Source organism: Callorhinus ursinus, unplaced genomic scaffold (assembly GCF_003265705.2).
Source record: "Callorhinus ursinus isolate GAN/ISIS: 27379988/994484 unplaced genomic scaffold, GSC_fseal_2.0 scaffold8, whole genome shotgun sequence".
NCBI lineage: Eukaryota > Metazoa > Chordata > Mammalia > Carnivora > Otariidae > Callorhinus > Callorhinus ursinus.
In genome coordinates this window covers 70623607-70648166 of record NW_027397070.1, presented here as the reverse complement: position 1 = coordinate 70648166, position 24560 = coordinate 70623607, and the positions used below count along the sequence as shown (strand labels likewise).

The 24560-nt window shown below is 57.5% G+C and overlaps 2 protein-coding genes across 7 annotated transcripts in view; one reads left to right on the top strand and one right to left on the bottom strand.

The window, feature by feature from the left end:
- ANKRD9 (ankyrin repeat domain 9) overlaps window positions 1-2779 on the top strand; it is a 4633-nt gene extending 1854 nt beyond the window's left edge. Inside the window, exons 1-3 of one of the 2 annotated variants that reach the window (XM_025870428.2) lie at window positions 7-180; window positions 1123-1201; window positions 1678-2779. In XM_025870428.2, the coding sequence (XP_025726213.1) occupies window positions 1734-2684 (951 nt within the window). In that variant the 5' untranslated portion in view covers window positions 7-180; window positions 1123-1201; window positions 1678-1733 and the 3' untranslated portion in view covers window positions 2685-2779. Of the gene's footprint in view, window positions 1-6; window positions 181-1122; window positions 1202-1677 lie in introns of those variants that run through there. The other variant, XM_073895907.1, reaches the window with a different exon arrangement.
- A 5847-nt stretch (window positions 2780-8626) lies between these two features.
- Window positions 8627-24560, bottom strand: part of TECPR2 (tectonin beta-propeller repeat containing 2) — a 99103-nt gene continuing 83169 nt past the window's right edge. For 4 of the 5 annotated variants that reach the window (XM_025869326.2, XM_073895906.1, XM_073895904.1 and 1 more), the window contains 3 exons: window positions 11522-11663; window positions 10901-11050; window positions 8627-10590 (listed from right to left, as the gene is read on the bottom strand). In XM_025869326.2, the coding sequence (XP_025725111.1) occupies window positions 10439-10590; window positions 10901-11050; window positions 11522-11663 (444 nt within the window). In that variant the 3' untranslated portion in view covers window positions 8627-10438. The remainder of the gene's footprint in view (window positions 10591-10900; window positions 11051-11521; window positions 11664-24560) is intronic. The other variant, XM_025869329.2, reaches the window with a different exon arrangement.

Sequence of the window (24560 nt, the reverse complement as noted above, 5' to 3'; positions counted from 1 at the left end):
CCAGCTCTCCGGCCGCGGCGGCTCAGACCGCGGCTGCGGCGGGCGCGGGCGGCGGCGGCTCCCTTACGCCCGCCAGTCTTGGGACCTTCGCCTGCGCGCCTACCCGCGGGGGAACAGTGCGCGCTCCGGACCTCAGCGGGGACTGGGACGTCAGGTCCCCGGCCCCCGCCGCCCCCCACGGTGAGTCCCCCCTTCCCCCGGCCCTCTCGGCGCGCAGCCCCCGCCCCGGGCGGTCTCCCCTGGCCACCGCCCCCTCGTGTTTACTGGACACATGCACACGCAGGTGCAGCTCTTACTGCACTGGCCACCGGTCGGCAAACACCCTAGGCGACCCGCGGCCGCCGGGAGGGGACGGGGAGGAGCTGGCCCCCGGGCACACAACCCAGCCCTCGGTGGCCCAACCCCCCATTCACGAAGCCGCGGCCGTGACTCGCTGCCCAGTGACGTGGGGCGGCCCAACTTTACGTAACCCGCCTGGCGCCCCACGGGTATCAACACGGGGTACATACACCTGGGGCACAGAGTCCCAGGCTTGGGGAGTTGTTCCGGTCTTGGTGCCCCCACCGGAAGAGCGCTGTGGCTGCAGCCCACGCCCACCGTGCCCGTCTCTGTAACTTAGTTACCCAGTGTGTGTGGACGCGGCCTGTCCGCTGACCCAGCCCCCTTGTGACCAAGGGCTTACCCTTGAGGGAAAGCAGTGGGGAGCTTGGACCAGGGTCAGGGGTCAGAGGCCAGGGCTCAGGTTGGGGCTGGGGGCTCAGAGGGCAAGGTCAGGTAGGGATCAAGCTGGGCTCCCTGTGGGTCGGGGATCCCTCCACTTCTGGAATGAGCCCAAAATGGGAGGGACGAAATCTGGGTTGTAGGCCTGGCTGTACCATGACCGGCTGACTGACCTTGGACAAGCTTGCCCCTTGCTGGAAATGGGATGACAGTACCTGCTTCATCTAGTAGTTGGGAAGATCAAGAGAAGTAGCAGGCCTGGAGAGGATTTGCTATGAAGAGTTGTGCTCACGTTTCTAGGTTGCTGGAAGCTAGGGTTGCTGATAGCCAGCAAACATCATCCACCCCATCTCACTCTGCTGGGGCTCACAGCGTGCATTCCTCCCATCCCCTTTCTTACAGATGAGGAAGTTGAGGCTCAGAGAAGAAAAGTGAAACACTCATGTCCTGTGATCTCCTGTGATCGCTGTCCAGGAGCCAGGTAGGTCTGGAACTCTGACCCTGCCTGGCATGGGGGGAGGCTCTAGGGGCCTCTATCTTTGGTCAGAGGTCAGAGGGATAGGGTCATGGTTAGGAGGGGCTTGGCCCTGCTGGAGATGTGGATTACATTTTACCACTACCTGCCACCCCCCCCCCCCCCGGTCTTTTCTGTTTGGGGTTGGAAGTACCTGGTCAGCCAGGTCACCGGGTCGCTGGAGGAAGGGGGGAGGTCGGTTTTCAGGGTGGCCTTGAGTGTGGGTGGGGCTGTGGAGGTAGGGGGCAGGGAAGAGCATCTCTAGCAGAGGTGCCAGAGAACAAGACATAAAAAGGTTGGGAGATCAGGTGCAGCTCGATCAAGAATGTGGGAGGTGGTGCAGGGCCTAGGAGAGAAGGGAGCTGTGGAGAGCAGCTGGAGCTCCCTGGCAGGTGGGGCTGTGGGAACCTCACCGGAGCCTCACCGCGATCTCCTCCCCGCAGGTGGTCAGCCGCCAGGCCCATGCTGTGAGGCTCGGAGGCGCCCCGCCGCCACCAGCATGCCTTGGGACGCAAGGCGGCCGGGGGGCAGCGCGGACGGCGGGCCCGAGGGCGCGGGCGCGGCGCGCTCCCGGGCGCAGAAGCAGTGTCGCAAGTCGTCGTTCGCCTTCTACCAGGCCGTTCGCGACCTGCTGCCTGTGTGGCTGCTGGAGGACATGCGCGCCAGCGAGGCCTTCCATTGGGACGAGCGCGGCCGCGCCGCCGCCTACTCGCCCTCCGAGGCGCTTCTCTACGCGCTCGTGCACGACCACCAGGCGTACGCGCACTACCTGCTGGCCACGTTCCCGCGCCGCGCGCTCGCGCCGCCCAGCGCCGGCTTCCGCTGCTGCGCGGCGCCGGGACCGCACGTGGCGCTGGCCGTGCGCTACAACCGCGTGGGCATCCTGCGCCGCATCCTGCGCACCGTGCGCGACTTCCCGCCCGAGGAGCGTGCGCGCGTGCTCGACCGGCGCGGCTGCAGCCGCGTGGAGGGCGGTGGCACGGCGCTGCACGTGGCCTGCGAGCTGGCGCGCCCCGAGTGCCTCTTCCTGCTGCTCGGCCACGGCGCGTCGCCCGGCCTGCACGACGGCGGCGGCCTGACGCCGCTGGAGCTGCTGCTGCGCCAGCTGGGCCGCGACGCCGGGGCCACCAGCCACGCCTCCGGGGCGCCCACCGCTCCCGGGGAGCCACGCCAGCGCCGCCTGCTGCTGCTCGACCTGCTGGCGCTGTACGCGCCCGCCGGCGCCGCCGGTCCCGCCCGCCGAGAGCTGCTGGGCGACCGGCCGCGCTGGCAGCGGCTGCTGGGCGAGGACAAGTTCCAGTGGCTGGCGGGCCTGGCGCCGCCCTCGCTCTTCGTGCGCGCTATGCAGGTGCTGGTCACCGCCATCTCGCCTGGACGCTTCCCCGAGGCCCTGGACGAGCTGCCGCTGCCGCCCTTCCTGCAGCCGCTGGACCTCACGGGCAAGGGCTAGACCCTGGGGGGGGGGGTCCCCCTGGGCGCTGGATTTTTGGAAAATCTATTTTTCAGAGCGTTGTACCCAGCACTTTACATATATTGATCTCTGTACAGGAGAGCCTCTGCTTCGTATATTGCGCGCATTGTGGGCTGGGCAGGTGGGCCCCCAGCTGCAGGTTTCCTGGGTCTGGCTGAGCTCAGCTCCCCGCTTCCCTCCCCTTTTTGCAAGGGTTTAGGGGTCATGCGACTCTCTAGAGTCAGGCCCTCCCCTCCCCTAGCTTCCCAGCCACCGAGGTCGGTGAGGGCCAGCCTCCCGTCTTGATCTAGAGCCTCCAGGACTAAGTGTCCCAGAGGGAGTGACAACTGAACTGAGCACAGGAATTGGGCAGGGGCAGGGGGTGTGGACTGACGGGCCTAAGTGCGCACACAGCCATGTGCAGAGGCTGAGAGAGCAGGCCCTGTGAAACCCTAGGAGGAGTTTCTCTGTGCACTAGGCACGTGGGGCCCTTGCAAATTCCTGTGTGGGGCAGAGGAGGGCAGGAAGGCCTGCTGTGCTGGTGCCCCCTGGCTCTTCCCGTCCCCAGCTGGCCCCCTGCCCCTCCGTGGGCATCCTTGTGACACCCCCGCCAATACTGGTGTATCCCAGCTTGGGCTTGTCCCTGTCACTCCTTATGCTCTTTCCTGACGAGTAGCAGGCACCTAGTCCTGGGGCTCTTGTTTTTCTCATCTCTGCTGTGAAACCCCTGGCCCCTTGCTCCAGGGTGTCAGCTGGGATATGGTGTCCTGACCACCGTCCAGCCCTGGGTGTGGGCTCCCGTGTACCCCCCGGCCCAGCCCCCAGTGGTTGTCGGGTGGAGACTGTGGGTGACGATGGGGAGGCTGTAGCACCTGGTGGGCGCAGGCTCCTGGCCCAGCCCGTGGAGCTGGCTTCTGCCAGAAGGTTCTGAAAATGACCTGTTAACAGATGTACCACTGCCCTTCAGGACAAAGGGACTGGCTGAAGAGCTGCGTCCACGCCCTGAGGAGCCTTGAGGCCAGGAGGATGCCAGGCGGCCCTGCCCAGGGAATTCCACTGGGCTATGAAATTCAACCTGCGCCAGCCAGGGCTGGAGGGCCACGATGTGCTGCCAGAAGCAGAAGGCTAAAGGTCTGCCTGATGTTTGGAGGAGGGGAGAAAGGAGGGGTGCACGGCCAGGGGCTGGTCCTAGATTGCAGGTGGGAGTGAGGGCTCCTCCCTTCTGCTGTGTGTCCTGTGGGCCAGTTAAGTAGCTTCTCTGAACATGGACACTTGGGGGCAATGGATACTAACCTCTCTCCCAGCTCAAAACTTGGGGCATCAGGAATGTCTGGTTCCTCTAGGCAGTCCCAGGTCTTCGTGTCAGCGATGCCATTGTTGGGGGGGGAGGGCTGGTTGCCTTTGGGGGTGGATGAAGGTGGAGACACTGGCTCAGAGTAGCAGGTGGCTTGGGGGCCGTGGGCCTGTGGAGGCGTTGGGGAACGCTTGGTGCCTGGAGCCACTAGCAGTCTCTGCCTAGAAAGCCCAACAGGGAGCCTGGGCCTACAGACTTCCCGTCATGTCTCCCCAGGCCCAGCTCTGTCCTCAGTGGATCAACCCTCCTGGGCCCCCCCTCTTCCCTTCCACTCTACACCTACAACTGCCCCTTTGAGGCTCCTGGGCTGGGACTAGGGTGATGCAGAGGTGCAGCTGCCCTGCCTCGGGGCTCCCTGGCAGGCCATGGAAGGGGCACCCCACAGAACTGATTGTCAGGCAAGCAGGAGGCAGGACCTGGGCTGGATCATTCTGGGCACCGCAGCCTGGAGGCCCAGCCTGAGCACGTTCAGGGAAGTTCTGGGGCCCAAGTTGGGTGGTTTGGTGGGAGGGTGACTAGGAAGCAGAAGCTGCGGGGACTGCTCCATCATTTGCTGGCTGACTTTGGGGCCCCTAGGCCTTGGAGGGCTGAGAGCACAGGAGGAGGGTACTGGCCCCTGATGTCCTCCTTGCTGTGGGTGGGTGGGCCAGGAGCCAGGAGGGTAATGGAGTTCACACTGCTTGGAGCTGCTCCGAGGGCTGAGAAAAGCAAGGTCAGGCCGGCATCTCTGCCCGATGGCAGCGGAGTGGGGCCCGATTCCTGGCACAGCTCCCACTGAGACTCATGGGGGACCTGGCCCAGGCCACTGCAGGCCTCTGAGTGCAGAGGACCCAGGGAAATGGTGCAGGGTGATAAGTGGAGCCTCGGGGTTATCTGGTGGCCACTGTTGGCCAGAGAGAGGGCAGGAGGCTGGGCAGGAAGTACCTAGCATTTGGGTTATCAGGCCCCGGGGCCCTCCAGCCCCAGAACGGGCAGCCAGCGACTCAGCTCTTGGTCGTTGGCAGGTGGCCTCGCTGGCTTCTCAGAGGCAACTGCTCCCTCTGCCCGGAACGAGGCCCCCTTTTCTCTGGAGTGAAGCACGCTGGTTCGCACGTTTGGTTCACTCATTCCAGTCTTTCTAAGGAAAACCTGACTGTGGCCCACCCAGCGGCCCGGTGAATCCCAGCCTGTTAGAGGTCAGGGGCCAGAGTCTCGTCACCCCACATACCTGCTGGGGAGGACAGAGGAGGCTGGACCGCTCCTCCGCAGAGGGGGCCGTGATCTCGGGCTGGGAACCCAGAAGGGGCACCACGGGACCACCCGTGCTGTCGGGCGGCCTGGGGGAGGTGGCCATGAGGGCAGGGGCTAAGGGCCGCGCACAGACTTCAGCCGGATGCCACCTCAATGCAAATTACTCTGATTTCCCTTCCTCCCAATTGCTTCACCAGCCTCAAGCTCCTGGACTGAGAGCAGTTTCCTGAAATACCGCCAGTCCTGTTCAGAACAGGGATGCTTCCTGGGAGCCGGGAAGGAGGGCAGCCGGGGCGGTCGGGGGAAGGCCGTGCAGTGTCCTTGCCTGTTCCCGGGGGCGGGGCTCCCCTGTGGTTCAGTCCAGCTGCATGTAAAACGGAGGCATGACTGACCTATGATAGATGCACAGACTTTATATATTTTTAAAGATGGAGAGAGACCCCCCTTTTTTTTTTAATTTTTAAAAATAGGCTTTACACCCAGTGTGGGGCTTGAACTCATGACCCCAAGATCAAGAATCACACGCTCTCCCCACTGAGCCAGCCAGGCGCCCTGAGATGCACAGACCTTACATGTGTCATCTGAGGAGTTCTGACAAATGTCTACACACATGTAACCACCACCCCAATCAAGAGAGAGATTTCGGTCTTCAGTGATTTGTAAAAAGAATTTCTGCTTCTAGAATTCACACTCCAGGTGGAACACTGGAACCGCAGGGAAAACCGTGGCAGGGCGTGGCTGGGCTTCCGCGGGGAAACGTCATCCTGCCCCCCCCCCCTTGTGGCCGCCAAATACAGGGGCCAACCACCTGCCGCCGCCCCACCAACCAGACAACCACAGCTAGCATCTGGGTGTATTTTCTTCCTGTTTTTTCCATGCACATCTATAAATATAACATTCTCCTATGCATACTCTTTACATACATGACATCAGATAAATAACGGAGTATTTTTAAACTTACTATAAGCATTTTCCTATATTGTAAAATGCTTTGTAAATAGGGTTTCTCAGAAGTCTTTGGTGTTTACTTTGTGATATTTGACTCACCAGTGTTGATGGCATAAGGAGTCAACGTTAGCACTGTGTTTAAGATGTGAATTTTATTTATTTTGAAATAAATAATACATTTACATGGCTTGAAATTCAAAAAGGTACAAAAAGGTCTAGACCACAGGCAACCACCGTGACCAGCTGTGTAGGGAACTCGTTCCTTCGGCCCCCGGTGCCCCTCTTGCAAACCCACCGGAAGTTAGACAGGTACGAGCGCACGTGCCTTAGATGGTTTCCCCGTCCCTTCTCTCTCCCTCCCACCCTGTCTCCCCCTCTCCCTCTCTCTCTCTCGCCCTCTGTACGGTCTTCTGCCAGACCGCGTCCTTACGCACAGCCGACGGTGCGCATGGATGCACTCAGGTCGTGGTCCGTTTCCCCCAGGCCCCCCGCTCTGTGACAGTGGTTCCCGACCCTGTCAGGCAGCTCCTAGAGGCTGGGGTCACAAACAGGCCTGCGCCATATGTCTCCCCGCAACTTAGGATTTGTTCTTGGGGACAGGTCCCAGAGTGGACTTGGTGGGTCTGCAGGTTTTAAGGCTGCTCTCCTGGCTCTGTCGACGTCCCACCTGGGCGCCAGGCGTTTGCTGAGCGACACCCTTTCATCGGTGTCCGTACGAGGGCCTTGGGTGTTCCTCCGACTGGTGTGTACACGTTTTTAAGGTATATATTCACCATCCGTGATGCCGCAATTCCCTCCTTTTAAGTGCGGTTTTTAAATTTATAGCATTTTAATATTTTGAGGAAATCAAATCTATATACTTAATTTCCTCTGTGGCTTTTCCCATCACTTTTGAGTCTAGAAAGCCCTTGCCTTGCCATCCAGAAATCAGATACTATTCCCCCTAGTTTTAAGATTTTTTTTTTAAGATTTTTATTTATTTGAGGGAGAGAGAGAGAGCATGAGAGGGGGGAGGGTCAGAGGGAGAAGCAGGCTCCCCGCCGAGCAGGGGGCCCGATGCGGGACTCGATCCCGGGACCCCGGGATCATGACCTGAGCCGAAGGCAGTCGCTTAACCGACTGAGCCACCCAGGCGCCCCAAGGTTTTTTTTTTAAGTAGGCTCCACGCCCAGCATGGAGCCCAACGTGGGGCTTGAACTCATGACCCTGAGATCAAGATCTGAGCTGAGATCAAGCGTCTGACTTAACCGACTGAGCCACCCAGGCGCCCCTGGTTTAAAGATTTTAAGCCATTTGATATTTGGTCCACATGATGAAGGGGTGGGGCACATCACCGTGAGCTCAGCCGCCTGTCCCCTCCCCTACGATGTGCCCTCGTGCCAGCTCCCCGCGGGTCCAGTCCGGCCGCCTGCCGTCCCTGGCCCGCCCTCCCACGCCGTACTTAACTCGCCTGCTGCTGTCAGCACTCTTGGTAATTCCCACCTGTTTCTTCCCAGGACAGTGGGGTGGCATCACATGGCGCTGGTCTGGAGTTCCCCAGAGCTGGGCTCCAATCCCAGTGGCCCCCGTGTGACCTCCAGCAAGTTACTGAACCCGAGTGTCACTGAGGCAACAGCGTCACTGAGCCCCCTCAGGGGCTCTAGGGGGACACGGAGCTGTGCAGGAGCCTCGGGCACACGTCTGGGAGCTGGGGGCACTTGTGGGCACAGACGTCATTCTGGGACTTCTTCCCTGCCTCCCCTGACAAGCCATCCCAGTGAGGGTTCTCTTCTTTCTTTTTAAGATTTATTTGAGAGGGAGAGAGAGAAAGAGAGAGAGAATGAGCAAGCGAGAACACAAGAGTAGGGGGAGGGAGAGACTCTCCACTGAGCAGGGAGCCCGATGCAGGGCTCGATCCCAGGACCCCGGGATCATGACCTGAGCCGAAGGCGGACGCTTCACCGACTGAGCCACCCAGGTGCCCACCCAGTGAGGGTTCTGACAAACTGAGTCAAACCCTTTGGAAAGGACAGATGTCTACACAGTGTCCATCTTTCATCAGGGACATCGGACATGTCTTCTCGATTCAAGCTTTCTTCGATGTCTTTGGCAGAGTGTGACATTCCGACAGGAGTCGGACATTCCTCATTTAGGTCTCCGTGGCACACGATGTGTCCTGCGGCTATGAATGGGATCCTTTCCCGCATGTTGGCTTCCAGTAGGGTGCTGCTGACCTTCAGTTTTGTGTCTTGGATGGAGCCTTAGACCCAGGGGCTTGAACCTGTCTGAAGCCTGCCCACAGCAGCCCGGCCTCGGTGGGCCTCCATGCGGAGACAGCCCTGCACTCTGCCTGATGGTGTCCTTCCCAGTGGCTACCGGGGGCACGTCCACCTCTGGAGGGACCGTTCCCTCGGGACAACCGCCCTGGGGACGTTGGTGCACATTTAAACATCACGGCCACCACACTGTCCTGGGAATGGGGCTGGGTTGGCCAACGCCAGCGGCAGATTCTTCCAGCACAGGTGGGCACGGCACCCTCGCGAGTGCCTGCCGGGGGCCCCTGCTCACAGCCCAAACACCAGACTCGACCAGTTTGGAAAAAGTCTAGTTTATTGCACTGTCTCAAAGCACAACTAAAAATTAAAACCAGAAAGAAAAACCGTACAAAGCACTGAAGCTAAAAGTAGTTTAAAAGTATCAAACTAGACTTGGGTTTAATTGCACTGAAGTCCCGTGGGTTGAGGCGAGCTGTGCCGTGTGAGGGGGGCCGGGCAAGGCACAACATACAAAGGGGGGCCCGCAGCCGGCCTCGGCCGTCACCCAACTTCTAAAACAAGGATTCTACAGAAGTGGAGTGTGAAGTAGGATCTGGGATTTCAGCTTCTTGTCCTCATTTAGACCTGGAACGCCTCCATCTTCGCGGCTGGCTGGGTCCCGTCAGAGAACACATTTTATCGCTCTTCGCCTGTGGCCCAGGGGCTCCCGGACACATTCACTTAGTGGAAAACAGGCCTCGAGCAATGGGGCCCTGGGCCAAAGGCAGCCTAATGAAAGCAGCGAGGCTGGGGTCCCGCTAGGGAGCTGCCTCTGGGACAGAGGGGCACTGGGCTTGGGGCTGCCGAGCCTACGGCCCAGATGCCCAGTGAGGACCTCCAGGACTGACGTCTGGCGTGGGCACAGTTTGAACCTCCGGGGGTGTCCACCCAAGGCCCACCCACGGGGCCGGCTGCCGCTCGGAGCCAGCCGGCAGGTCCCACGATGGCCCCGCGGGGGGGGGGATGCCCACACGTGGCGAGGCTGCAGCTAAGGACAGTGCAGGTTCAGGGCAAACCATGCGAAGGAACGAAAAGCCTTCCACTGGTTTCTGAAAATACATTTCTCCTCTAAATTTTTAAGAGTTGATTTCAAATGAGGTATCTTATGCAGGTTTGTAATACAACAAACAAAAAAGGCAATAATTAGTAGACTCATCCTGTGAGGACGCTTCTGGCCGTTATGAGGTCCACCAGCAGCACTAGACATCACTCCGAAGACCGTGCTCAGTGAGCTCCCGTGGCTGAACACCCCCACATCCGACCACACCTCCCGGGGCCACGGCTGCCTGGGAAACACGTGCACCTTTTCTATTCCATGTCATCCACCAGCCTTTGTTGTTTTGGCTAACGTGTGTCGAGCGTGCCGCGCCCTGAGTGGGCCCGGAGGGTGTGGGTGGTGTGCACGCCAGGGGTGTGTGTGTGTGTGTGTGTGTGTGTGTGTGTGCGCGCGTGTGCGCTGCATCCTGGCACAGACCAGCTCCCCACCTCGCAGACACGGCCTTGGTTTCCCTGCCAGCGTGTCCAGCATGGAATGTGCTAGAACTTGGGTCCCTGCGGTGGCTGCGAAGCTGGCGCGAACCCCCCTCATGGGTGGGAGCGCACTGACCTCCGGCTCCCCGGCTCGGCCCCCCTGCGGGCCTGGAGAGGCCGGGGCGGAGGCCGGCGCTGCCGTACTCGGAGGCGGTGCCGGCAAGAGCTCAGAGGCCCTGCTGCTCCGGCAACGGCTCCGGACCGCTCGGCTGAGGCTGTGGGTTCTGGAACAAGACGGAAACAAACACGGATGAAAGCAAATGTGGGCTGTCCAAGCCGGCCCGACGTGTGTGGACAAGAGCTGATGAGGCGTGGCCGAGAGCGAGCGACTCCGAAACCTCCGTGTCCGCCACCCGTCCCGGCCTCCTCCCTCCGGAGCGGCCCCGCCTGAGGCTCCTTCAGATGACCTCCCACTCGTCCTCCAGGTCCTCGGGGTGGGGGGTGGTGGCGTGGCTGCTCGGGGCACCGTGCGAGTGGCTGAACGTCCTCGTCAGCCGCTGGAGGAGGTAGCCGGGGGGGCCCACTGCCCACAGCTCATCTGACGAGGTCACTGCAGGGACGAGAGGCAGCCGCACACTCGTGAGTCACCCAGCCTGGGTGGCGGGCGCAGGGGGAGTCGGGCCGGCTCCACGGCCTGACGTGACACCTTCTAGCTGTGGGCCCTGGACACGCCACCCACAGTCTGGGCCTCAGTTTCCTCAGCTCCAAGTGGGTGGCCCCGCGCCCTGTCCTCCCAGGCCACTCTGGCCAGCAGGGTGCTGGGTGCCCTCCCTCAGGTGTGACCCTCGGCTCTTGGGAGAGCGAGCCCTGAAACCGAGGAGAGCTGCGCAGCCCCGAGCCCTGCGGAGCCCAGCACTTGCCTGTGAAACACGTCACATTGCCGGGAATTTTCTTCCAGTAGTCTCCCGCGGGGTTCTTGTCAGTGACGCCGTACCGTCGGGCAAGATCACCATTGGGGCAGCGGGCCCACACGGTCCTGGTGCTCAGTGCGAGCTGGCAGGCCTGCAGGCCTACACGCCAACACGGTGTCCGTCTGTCCTGAGCCCCCGGCTCGGATGGGACAGACCACCCTGCCCCACGAGACTGCTCCCTCCCACCACTGGGTCTTGTCGACCAAGGGTGGCCCCGTGCTGACCGTGCCCTGCACTGCGGGGCTTGGAGCGGTGGCCCAGGGAAAGGGTGCCCCCCCGCCCGAGCTAGCAAAGCCGCGAGAGCCCAAGGCCATGGGACCCCAGGGTCCAGGCAGTCTGGAAGCAGTCCTCCCACAGGAACCCTGAGGGAAGCGGGCTGGCAGCAGTTCGGCAAAGCGGTCCCTCAGACAAGGAGTATTCAGTTAGCCCCTTGCTCTCGCCTGCCTCAGCAGGACAGCAGAAAGGAAACAAGGTCCCGAGAGCAAAGGCCGGGCCTGCCGTGTACACACAGGCTGCTGGACAGAGTGGGTGCCTGTGTCCGGGGGCAGCCACGACGCGCTGACGTCCTACCTGGCACGTGCTCCCAGGCGGTCCCCACCGGCATCTCTTCGGTGATGCCAGCCCGGACGTGCACGTTCCACCTGCTGTCGAGCGCCCAGAGCATCTGGTCGTTGGGACTGGAGTGGACGCTGACCAACGTGACCCCTGCGGGCTGCAAGCCAGAAGAGACTTTCCTCAGGGAAGGAGGTGGTGGGGTACATTATTTTTGGAGAGCAAGGACGGAAGGCCTGAGCCTGACACAGGACAGGAGGCGCCGGGGGAGGCAGAGCAGACCTCACAGGGCGGGACGCCATCCCTGCCACGGCAGGCAGACCCCAGACGGGGGTGCTGCCCGGCACACGAGCATGCCCAGCTGGTCCGCAGCAGCATGTCCTGAGGGCCAGAGGGCAGGAGGATGCAGGAGGTGCACACAGGGGTCCCGGGCTGGGACAGGCAGGTGGCGGCAAAGGGCAGCAACAGAAGAGCATGGTGTGGCCACTGTCCACGTCTCTGCCTGACAACAGGTGAGGCCGGGAAAGGGAAGGCTGGCTCTGGGGAGACACGTGCTGCAGGACCCGGGCCTCTGAGGTCCCCACACAACCCCACGCTCACGGCTCATGCTCGGAGAGAGCAAACATGGCACAGCGTTACCAGTGGCTGAGTCTGGATGAAGGGCCTATGGGACTTTACTGAAATATACCTGCAGGGTTTCTGTTGGCCTGAAGTTTTCTCAAGATAAAGTTTAATTTAAAAAATCAGAGAGGGCGCCTGGGTGGCTCAGTCGGTTAAAGTGTCTGCCTTCCGCTCAGGTCATGATCCCGGGGTCCTGGGCTCGAGTCCCGGGATCGAGTCCCGCATCGGGCTCCCTGCGTGGCAGGGAGTCTGCTTCTCCCTGTGATCCTCTCCCCGCTCATGTGCTCTCTCAGTCTCTCTCTCAAATAGATAAATAAAATCTTAAAAAAAAAAAAGATTAAAGATTTAACAGAAATAGCCAGAGCAGGAACACAAGCAGGGGGAGTGGCAGAGGGAGAAGCAGGCTTCCTGCGGAGCAGGGAGCCCGATGCGGGGCTCGATCCCAGGACCCTGGGATCACGAGCTGAGCCGAAAGCAGATGCTTAATGACTGAGCCACTCAGGCGCCCCTGATAAATAAAATCTTTTAAAAAAAAAATTAAAAATCATAGAAATGGGGCGCCTGGGTGGTGCAGTTGCTTAAGCATCTGACTTGATTCTGGCTCAGGTCTTGATCTCAGTGTCGTGAGATTGAGCCCCGCGTCGAGCTCCGTGCTCGGTGCAGAGTCTGCTTAGGGCTGTCTCTCCCTCTGCTCCCCCCACCCCCTGCGCGCTCCCTTTCTCTCTCTCTAAAATAAGTAAATGTTTTAAAACACTACAGAAATAAAATCCACTGAGATCCACTATTGCTGTTGTGGGACTGTGACAGAGGTGCAGGGGGAGGAGGCGTGTGACGGCCCCCAGGAGTTCCATCAAGGGGGCGGGTGGCCTGGGGAGGGACGAGGTGGGTGTTGGGGCGGTGGGCCTCCCCACGCACTTGAGCCCTCGCTTCTACTCCGCTTTTCATTCAGACAGGACAGGACAAGGGCAAGGCTGACCGTGACAGAGCCTCGGTGTGCACGGCAGGAGGCAGGAACTGGCGGGCCAGAAGGCCAGTGACCCTGCCCACCAGGCACAGGCCTGGCCCTCGGTGACCTCATGACCAATGTCAGCTGAGAACAAGGGCATCATTCAGCTCCTGCTGTCTCTTCTGTAAACCCCCGTGCTTGTGAACGGCCCATGTGGAGCCACGCACCTGGCCTGGCCCCAGCCAACCCCCGGGTCCTGACACCCAACAGGAGGACTCCTCTTGGCTCAAGCTGCCCTCCAGTATGTTCCCTTGGGCAGTGACGTCTCCTGCTGGGTTGGCTTCCCGTCCCCGAGTGGGCACAATGCCGGCTGCCCTGCCCTACTCCCCGGTCAGCCTGCGTCCATGTTCCACATCTCCTGGTCCCTTGTCCACTTTTCATAGGACAAGAGTAATCCCCTTCAGTGTCCTGTTTGCCACCCACTGACCTGCTCTGGTTCATCCAGGGCTGCCCACCCCTTAGCCGAACGCTTCTCTGCCCGGGAGGACAGAGCCATCTGTTCGGTCCCAGCCTCTGGTCACCGGCAGTGCTGGTGAGCAACGAACCTGGGGTCTGGCTGTCCTCCCCCTACCGACCGACGCTGCCCATTTTCCCCGGGCCTCTTGGTGGTCCCTGTTACAGCCCCGGTCTTAGGCCCTGCCTTCCTGGGCTGCCGCAACAGAACCCAAAGCAGTCACCCAGTGGACACTCGGTGCTGACGCGCAGCTCTGTGCTCCCGGCTGTGGTGAGCGCGGTCACTCTACATGCCTCGTGCCCAAGACGCATCCGCACGGGGGGGGCTCCCTGCTGTCATGCGGCCATCACACACCTGCCAGGCCAGCCACCAGACCCTCTCAGGGCACATGGGCAGAGGGGCTCACCTTGCTCCCTCCGCCCCGTCAAGGGATTGGGGGCTCAACCTCCACCCCTCTCACCACCCTGCCATCCTTCTCATCACCAGCAGCTCTGGGCAGGGGCTTCCCACCTGCTCGAGTCACGAAGGGATGAGCCAGCCTCGGCGCGGGGATGGGGGCACCGGGTGCCCAGCGGCTCAGCTCCTGGATCAAACAGTGGAGGACACAGGGTGTCCTCCTGTTGGCCTCCTGCTGGGAGGCCAGGAGACACGGAGGACGGCAAAGAGGGAGGAGGGCAGCCACCGTCTTGAGTGTGGTCACTAGCGCTGCGTCCTAACCCACCACGGGGAGCACCGCCCTCAAAATAACGTCCAGTGCTTTCGGAGTTGCGGAGACCTGAAGCTGCTGCTGGCTTGCTTCCAGAGACTTGGAGCTTCCCGTCTCCCCTCCCACCCTGGGCCCGACTCTGGCCACTCCAAATTTCTCCCTTACAAGGAGCTCACATGCACACGAGCAGCCACACGCTCCCAGCCTTGCAGCAGGGGCCACCTGTCCATCTGTATCGTTTCGAGAGAAAACAGGCATCTGTCCTAAGAGTCCTACCAGCAAATGGCTCCCTCCTCGGCCGCACATGAGGGAACCCTGGCTCAGCTCATCAGGCCTGCAGACACCAGGCCCGGGGAGTCTCGGGGGAGCAGGGCAGACTAGGCTGACTGTGCAGGGGACGGGATTGGCCAGGCAAGAATCATAAGGCTTTTGAAGGCTACTTTCAGATGAGGACAGGTGCTGTCAAGAAATAAAAGGAGCACTGTGATGGGGGAGGCAGCCCTGGGACAGCGGGTGGCCAGGGAGGGGGCAGTCTGAGGGACGCACGGCAGCTGTGGGACTAGGCTCAGTGGGGAGCCAGTGTGCGGGGGGAGGGGCTGTGCAATTTATTCTACAAGCTTTTAGTGACCATGCTCCCAAACCAGTCCCTGCGGAAGACCAGGCTGCTAAGATGTCGCTGAGCCTTGGCACACCCCCAGACAACAGTCACCAACATAAAATCAGAGTAGCATATAAAACCCCGGGTCACTTCCCAGCAGCAAGCCACAGAGCCCCAGCTGAGTTTCCCCTGTCCGCTGGGCAGCCAGGTGGGGGCCCGCAGGGCTGTGAGCCGGGGGCTGGATCCCCAGGGACCACACACAAAGCCACAGAGTGCCTGCCCCTGCTCTGAGGGGTGCAAGATGTACCAGAATCCGGTGCGTCTGGGCATTTCTGCTTACCGCCTCCCCTCTGGGCAGTACGGACACCTGTTTAGTCAGCCTAGTTTAATCCACCCGTTTGGCCACGGAACATGCTTTTTTACATATTACACCTATTCCATCCCACGACCTGGGGTTCCCTTTGGGATGTAGTGCTCTAGGGCCCCCCTGCCCCCGGCCCCATTCCGTGGAGGATGAAGGGGCTCCAGGGTGGGAGGGAGAGGCAGGGTCCAAGCAGAGGGAACAGGACTGTGTCCTCATGGCATCTGGAGAGGCAGCCCCGCCAACATCCCCCGCATTGTGGCCCCATTGTGCATTGGGACACGAGTCTGTCCCCTCCCCTGGAATCTGGTCTGTTGACTTTTTTGACCAACAAAACATGGCAGAAGCCACTCGATGGCAGGGCCGCACCTGGTCTCCGGGTTCCCATCAGAGCCCAGCAGCGAGAGATGTCGGCCGTGCAGAGGCCACGTGGAGGTGGAGGGAGGCACTCGTGGGCCCGCTCGGACCCAGGCCCCAGGCGCACAGAGGGGCCATCCATGCACACGCTGCCTGCATCCGAGGGGCATCCAAGGGCTAACGATAATAAGCTACTGTTTGAAGCCATTAGCTTTTGGGACAGTGTGCTGTGGACAAGCAGAACAGTGGGAAGACACAGAAGGTGGTGACGGGACAGGCAAGAAAGAAGGGGGGTGACATGACGGGCAGACAGCAAGAGAGGGCGGGTGGAGAAACCCCCGAGAAAGAGGCAGGCAGAGGGAGGCTGAGGATGAAGACAAGCTGCCGAAGGCCAGACTAGGCAACTTCTCTCTGCTCCATCCTCAGGCCCCCCTACCCCACTCCCCCTACTCCCCCGTCCTGGCTGCCAACAGCTCTTCCTCCTGCAGCCACCTTGTCACAGCCTTCCCAGGGCCCTGGGCCCACGGAACGCAGTGGGGCTTCCTCTCGCGGCCCAGGCTCAGCCGAGTCCGTACCTCACCTCCTCTGCGTCTTGCCACCATTGCCTTCCCGCACGCTCTCCCCCTGCATGCCCTCCTTCACCTGACAAGCCCGGAGCCTCACACCACCCCACTCAAGTGCCTGCCCACAAAGCTCTGGCCTGGCCGGGTGAGGTACACCTGCCTGAGGGCGGAGGCCATGTCTCCTCCCTTCTGGGGCTGTTGAGGAGCGCCGGCAGGATGCACACGCTGCTCCCTGCTTCTTGCTGAAGCGTCGTGTGAGCTGAGCTCTTTGCTTGCTCTCATCCAATAAAAGGGCAACTTTTTACCGAAGGATCACATGCATCCAAAAAAGCACACAAATCCTAAGCGTATAGCTCGGTGGGTTTGCACAATCTGAGCACAGCCGTGTAACCGCACCCAGCTCCGGAAGCTGAACACGAGCCCGAGTGTGCACCCAGTTACCGCCCTCCCTGCTCTCCACACCCCACACGGGACGTGAACCTCACTCCAACGGAGCAGGCAGCACGGAGGCTGCCTCCGAAACAGGTAAAGGCCCTCCCCAGCAGCAGGAGGCCTGCCCACAGGACAGCCGAGGGGAGGCCATGGGGAGAGGGCAGGACATAGGCCAGGTCTCCAAGGACAGAGCAGCACAGGTAGTCCGAATAAAAGCACCCAGGGATGCCAGTTAACTGTGCATTAGAAGAGGAAGAGCAGGACGTCCTTATGAAGTAGAGCATCTCGCAGCATTTCCCAGACTGGGTCCCGCGGAACACCATGCCACGCCCACAGGGGTGCTCATGCTGCCTGAGCTCTCGGACCAGCTGCCTCCTGAACACCTCCATCGGGGGTCACACAATCACTTGCTGGACAATGAGCACCTTCAGTGCACCAGTGCTAGGCATTGGGGAAACCTCAAATGCAAACCAACCACACACCTGCCTCCAGGAGCTTCCATTCTACTGGGAGGGCTGGGAGAGGCAGAACACACCGATGCAGTAATGGAGGAGTGCTAGGAGAGCCTTGGGGCAGGAGGAGAGGGGGCCAGGGGGGTTCCCTGACCTGGCCACCCCGGGAAGGCATGCTGGGCAGGCCCAGTGAGTGCAGAGCCCACAGACAAGTGCAGTTTTGGGAGCGGGAAGGAGGCGGGGTGGCTGGAGCCCAGTGACCTAAGACAGAGTGGGGAGAGGTCAGAGGGCGTGAAGGCTACAGGCTGAGGGAGGAAGTGGACTTCGTGCTGAGTGAGGTGAGAAGACACTAGATGGTTCTGAAAACAGGAGTAACATGACATGAGCCTGGCTGTTGGGAGGACAGGCCTCGGGGAGGCCTATTCCAGAATCCAGGCGAGACGAGAGATGGCCCAGCCCAGGGGTGGTGGTGGACAGCCTCAGGGCAGGCCTGCAAGGTGCCGGCCCTGTCATGCTGGGGCAGGGCTGCTGCTTATCTGGATTCTTCAGAGCAGTCGCCAGGCTGGCGTGAGCCCCTGGCACACTCGGGTTGATAAACATAAACGTGAGCACAGCGGCTGCCGAGTCAGAGCGTGAAGACTGGGAGAGTCCTCTAGTGAAATAAACTGACGTCCTTTCCAAAAGAAGAAAACAAATGGTTGCAAAGTTGGCTGCTGGGAGGCTGGGTGGTGGAGATGGCTGGTCTGCCTACAGGGCTCGGGTAGGCCTCACGGTCACGAGCGAGCACCTGAGGGCCGGCCAGACCGGTGGGGCTGGATGCGTCCTAGGGTCAGAAATCACTGGAGCTAAAAGCAAATGACTTCCTCTTTCTCTGGGGCTAACAGGTGTCAGGGTCATTCCCGGTGGGAGACAGTGTGGGGTCCGGGGAGCAGGGACCCCTGGTGCTCGTGTACCATGAGCAGTAGCGTGTGGCTCACCCACGACAACGGTGCTTGTCACCCAATTCATTAGCCACTTCCCTGGACCTTTGCCGGATTTATTTTATAAACTCATTTTTTTTTTTTTTTTTTGGTAATTGTCACCTTTGGATTTGTTCTTTTGTTCGTGGACTACTGTTTAATTTTTTTAATTGAAGTAGAATTACCACGCAGTGCTATACTAGTTTCAGGCGAACAACACAGTGACTCAACAATTCCATACATCCCCCAGAGCTCCCGCCGTAAGTGGCGTCACCACCTGTCACTAAACAACGTGACGGCAATACTGTCGACCATCTCCGTGACTTATTTATTTCATAAATGGAAGTTTGTGCCTTTTAATCCCCTCCACCTACGTCACCCATCCCTAAGGCTATTTCTTTGAAGAGCACCTACAGAAGCATAGGAGTGCATCCTCCTTGGGCCGTCCTGTGAGGGGACCCAAGAGCTTCTGACTGAGTGTGGGGCCCTCGGGTTTACGGGCTGCGCGCCCGTGAGAGGGACGCACAGCGTCTTCCCGTCAGCACCGCAGAGTCCGGAGCTAAGTGAGCCTGAGCATGTCAAACCGAGCGCACCAGAGGCTTCTGGACAGGGTGGGCATGACTCAGGGTCCCAGCAGCCTGCTAGTGGACAAAACAAACTCCCAACCACTGGGCCCTACCCTTCCACAGGCTCGTTAAAGAAACACGAAAAACAAAATAAGAAATTGTAAAAAGTGATTTTGAGGACACTTACTGTTAATACTTTGATTTATTTTTAGCTTTTTTCCTATGTAAAGCTCTTTATTTAAAAAAAAAAAAATCTGGCTTATGTCATTTTGTGTTCTGCTTTTGGCTCAGTTCACAATATACAACGCCTTCCCCCCAGGCCACCACAGCTGTGATTCCAACGGTGGCTCTCCCCCTGGTCACCCAGGGGGCTCTGTAAGACAGACCTGGGCCTTGCATCAGGTGCTCTCAGGAGGGCCCAAGCCTTGGCATTTTTGATGCATTCATTCTGGGGCACAGTCATGAAAACATCTGTAACCGATGGGATAATAACAAAGAAGTGGCAAGCAGGAAGGGCTGGACACTGGTATCAAGTGTGACTCAGAGGTTGGGAGGAATACAAAATGAGGTCACTAGCAGTTCCTGGAGACCTGGGTGGACAGGGAGTGGCCTGGGGCCTTGGGACCAGATTGCAAAGGGTTAAGAGTGAGACAAGAACAAAGTGGGCTGGGGAGGCAGGGGAAGGGGTGGGGAGGCAGGGGAAAGGGTGGTGAAGCCTCCAGGAGGGGAGGGCTCAGGGCCTGCACCCAATCCCACCCTGGAGTGGAGGGCTTCTTAGAGAGGGGCCTTGTCTCAGGAAGGGAGGAGACAGTGCGGAAGAGCCCTCAAGCACCCTGCCCCACCAGCCCCACACGCTCCTACCAGTCTCTGGGACACTGGGGCCGTGGCCCTGACAACATACTGTGTCTTAGTGACCTTTGTTTCCCGAATAACAACCAAATAGTAGGCCCCAAAGAATGTTCGTTGAAGCGGAGACAAAGGAGGTTCCAGAAACTCACTGATTGGCGCTTGCCAGTCTCTCAGCCGGGCACTCAGCCACCTACCCATCCATCTACGTAACATCTGCCTATCATCACATACCTGCCTACCCCTCGTGCCTCCACCATGCACCTATCAACCACCAGCCCACCAACCCATCCAACAGAGCTTTACCGGAGCAGCTGCCATGTGCCAGGCACGGTGCTAGGTGCTAAGGATCAGTTCGCTTGACTCCTGATATTAAAGTCTGGTGAGAAATACTTACTAACCAAACAGTCCCACAAAGAAAGAGAAGACTGCAACAGGGAAGGCTAGAGAGCGAGGTGCTCTGAGAACGTACAGTGTGCGTCAGACCGAGGCCAGGAGGGCAGGAAGAGCATGTCAGGTGGAGTGAGGGCACGGGGAAGGAGCGAGCAAGGGACCTGGGGCCAGGTGGCTGGAGGGGGAAGGGCAGGGGCAGCACCGTCCAAGGCCCGCCTCCTCGTAAATTGCAGGAAGGTCTGCTGGGGCCCAGGGCTCTGAGGCTGAAGGTGATCAGAGAGGGAGAGGTTAGAAGAGGTACCCGAGGGCAGCAGGTAAGAAACAAGATGCAACGTACAAAAGGCTTCTTGGCTGACTTGAGGGATCAGTGGATGGCACGCCACCCTGGCCTGTGTAAGGAAAGGGTTAAGCTGGAGGCCATATGGAAAAGACAGGTGCCCACCCGGGGTGACAAGGCAGCAAAGAGTCCATAAATGTCACTCGCACTCTGAGAGCTCCCAAACACGGCCCAAGACACACGGTTTCCCAAATGGTGACTGGAGAAGTCCCGACAAGCTTACTCCCAGTGGAAAAGCAGGGCCAAATGCCGAGATGGGAGATGGGGGTGAACAGGGAGCAGGCTGTGAAGATGACGCAGCACACACAGGCCATTTTCAAACTAGGAAGCTTGTTTTGGCTGAACCCAAGTCCCTCCAGAGGGAAGGTGAGTGAGAGCAGGTCCAGTGGTTCTTAAAACTTACAGTCCCAGGATTTGTGTGGGGAACTTATTAAAATGGCACATTCCTCATTATTCAGCCATAAAAAAGAATTAAATCTTGTCATTTGTGGAAGGAGCTACAGGGCATTATGCTAAGTGAAATAAGGCAGTCAGAGAAAGACAAATACCATATGATTTCACTCATGTGTGGAATTTAAGAAACAAAACAAATGAGCACAAGGGAAAAAAAAAAAAGAGAGAGAGAGAGACAAACCCAGAAACAGACTCTTAACTACAAAAGAACAAACGGATGGGGGGGAAGGGGGGTGGAAGGGGGGAACCGGAGATGGGGATTAAGGAGCGCACTTGTGATGAGCACCTGGTCATGTAGGGAATTGTTGAATCACTATATTGGACACCTGAAGCTAATATTACACTGTATGTTAACTAAATGGAACTTAAATAAAAACCTTATTAATAAATGAATGAATGAACGAACGAATGAACGAACAAACAAATGGCACATTCCTGGGCTTGGGTCAGCCTTTCTGCATCAGACTTTGGGGCTAGGGCCCAGAAATGACCTTTTAAACAAGCACCTCAGGCAATTCTGTTCAGGTGATCTGTGAGTTACCCCCCTCCTTTTTATAAAGATTTTATTTATTTGAGCGAGCGTGGGCAGAGGAGCAGAGGGAGAGGGATAAGCAGACTGCGCTGAGCGTGGAGCCCAATGTGGGGCTCCATCTCACGATCCTGAGATCATGACCTGAACCGAAATCAAGAGTTAGATGGTCAACCAACTGAGCTACCCAGGAGCCCCTCTGTGGATTACCTTTTGAGAAACAATGCTCTGCACTTCCGCCAAGAAGGAGGCAAGACAATACTACCCGAAGCAGTCTACAGATTTTAATGCAATCTCTATCAAAATTCCAGCTGTTAGGTCAGCAGAAATGGAAAGGCGAATCCTAAAATTCATATGGAATTGCAAGGGACCCCGAGCAGTCAAAACAATCTTGAAAAAGAAAAATTTGGAAGACTCACACTTCCTGATTTCAAAACTATTATGAAGCTACAGTGCTCAAACAGTGTGGTACTGGCCTAAGGACAGACATACAAATCAATGGAACAGGAGTGAGAGTTCAGAGAAGAAATCCACAGAGTCAAGGGAGTGCCAAAATCGATAAGATCGCCAAGATCATTCAGTGAGAAAAGAACAGTCTTTTCAACAAATGGTGTGGGCACAATTGGGTTGCACACATGCGAAAGAATGAGGTTGGATCTTTACCTCACACCATATACAAAATTATTTGGAAATGAATCAAAAATGAATGAGAGCACTAAATCTGGCAATGGTTTCTTAGATATGATACCAAAGGCACGAGCAGCAAAAAGAGGAAAGATAAACTGGACTTCACCAAAATTAAACACTTTTGTGCATCAAAGGACACCATAAAGAAAGTGAAAAGACAGCCCACACAATGGGAGAAAATATTTGCAAGCCAGTATCTGATAAGGGTCTAGTGTCCAAAATACATAAAGAACTCCTAAAACCAGTAACAAAACCACAAACAAGCTAATTAAAAAATATGCAAAGGACTCGAACAGTCATTTCTCTAAAGAAGACATACAAATGGCCAACAAGAACATGAAAAGATGATCGACGTCATTAATCATTAGGGAAACGCGAATCAAAACCATGCAATACCATTCCATACCCAGTAGGATGACTAGAAAAAGGAAAAGTCCTTCCTACCTGCTGGAAGGAATGTAAAGTGCTGCAGTCATCATGAAAACAGGCAGTTTAACCTCAAAAGGTTAGACACAGAATGACCATATGACCCAGAAATCTCACTCCTAGATATATCCCAAAGAACTGCATCAGATGTTTAAACAACACCTACACGAATGTTCACAGCAACAGTCTTCACAACAGCCAGAAGGTGGAAGCAGCCCAAACGTCCGTCAGCTGTTGAGTGGATGGACAACACGTGGTCTGTCCACAGGGTGGGATATCATTCAGCGGAAGTACTGATAGGAAAACAACACGAACACACCTTGAAAACACGATGCTCTGTGAAAGAGGCCCATTGCAAAAGGCCACCTATCATATCAGTCCCTTTACACAAAATGTCCAGAAGAGGAAGATCCATACAGAGAAAAAGCAGATTCGTGGCTGCCAGGGGCCAGGGGAAAGGGGGCTGGGGATTGGCCGCTACACGCACAGTGTTTCCTTGAAACCTAATGAACATGTTCTGGAACCAGACGGTGATGAAGGTTACACGACATTATGAATGTGCTCAAAGCCACTGATGGTAACTTTTATGTTACATGGACTTTACCACAGTTTTTTTTTTTTTTTTAAAAGGAAAACCTGACAAGCCTTGGTTTTCATGATGTACTACTATTTTGCAAAATGTTATCACTGGGGAGGCTGAGGAAATGGTACTCAGATCTCTATTATTTCTTACAAATGCATGTGAATCTGTAATTATCTCAATAAAAGTTAAAAAAAAGTAAGCAGCCTCAAATTTTGGCTTATTCATATTCAAAACTTCATAAAAATGAAAAAAAAAGGAATGAAGGTTACAAATGTAAAATGGAGCAAATCAGGAATTTAAGATTTAAAAATCATTTGGAAATGCTGAAGAATTAATGTATAGCTTTGGTGTCCTTCCAAACACTGTGTGTGTGCCCTGCTCCTGCTTATTTTTGTGTCTTTCAGAGATGAGATACAGGGCAGGTATTAGGAGAGAGCACACCCACTTTCTGGAAGTATCTGGTGATTTAATGGCAGCCATCAACAGGCTCTGATATTGACGTGTCAAAGAGGCTGCTCATGGCAGAGTTTCCCTTGATCAAGACCTCACAGGGGGAAAACCAGGCTGCTATCCTGCGTTCTCAAACAATAAACACTTGTTACTAGTTATCAGCCATAAGACTGTATTTTATTTATTCCAAGCTGCCAGTATTACAGTATAAACCATTACTCTTTCCCATCAATCAGGAAATTCTACAGGCAGAACTTACTATGAGATCCTGACCAGACATACAGTTCGAGTGAAGGAGTGAAGTTTTCCTGTGATGCAGCACTCTGCCTGCCCAACTAGGGCCCCCGGGGCCTGTCCTCAGGTCAAGGGCTTCATCTTAGTTGTCAAGTGCAAAGACGTGCTTCTCAGCTTAGATAACGTGAGCTAGCAATGGGATGGGTTCTGTGTTTCCTGGAATGAAGACAAGCTTGTTTTTGAGTTATATACAGGATTTGTTAGCTCTGACTCCCCCAAGAATTGGGGACCATATTAAGACTGTAGCCGAGAGTCCCCGCTGCCTGCTGCGCACACCTCTGCCAGTGGAAGCCACCAGCAGGGGAAAGTGGGCAACCCAGAAGGCATCTACCTCTCGCCCAGCGACTCACTCCAGAGGCTGGTGGCTCTATCCGACTGAAAGCTTGAAAACCAGACACTGGTACAAACAGGCCTGTATTTAAAGCACCAGCAGACTCTCCGAGCGAGTGGGGGCCGAGGGGCCGAGGTGAAGACCCTGCTGTCTTTTCTTCCCACTGAGCATGTGACCCAGGGCGGATCCCCGCCCCCTCGGGCTCTGTGTCCTTGTTCTGAGGGTGAGTCAGATGGCCTGCCAGGCTCCTGCCTCGGGGTTTTCCTGCTCCCACGCCGGGCCACATCCTCCGTCCTCGTGGCCCAGAGACCGGGAGATCTTCCGCTGGAGGCCTGTGACGCCCTGGCTTGGCAAGCTGCCTCGGGGCTCCTGCGGACGGCATCCTGGGCAGTCTCATGGGGGCGGCTCTGCTGGGACTTGGTGAACACACCAGGCGGAAGTGTACGATTTTATCTGAAGAATGAGCTCCATTGCTAAAAATGTTTGACAACTGCTGGCCCAGCCGTGAGGCTACCAGAGGCCGGTTCTGGGGTTCTGCCCCTGCTTCTCTCCTCTGGTCAGCCAACGGCAAAGCCCGACGCCCTCTCCCCCCTCACTCCCACGCTGGCTCTGGCGATTTCCTACACCTCCGCATCTGGTCTGAAGCAGGACCT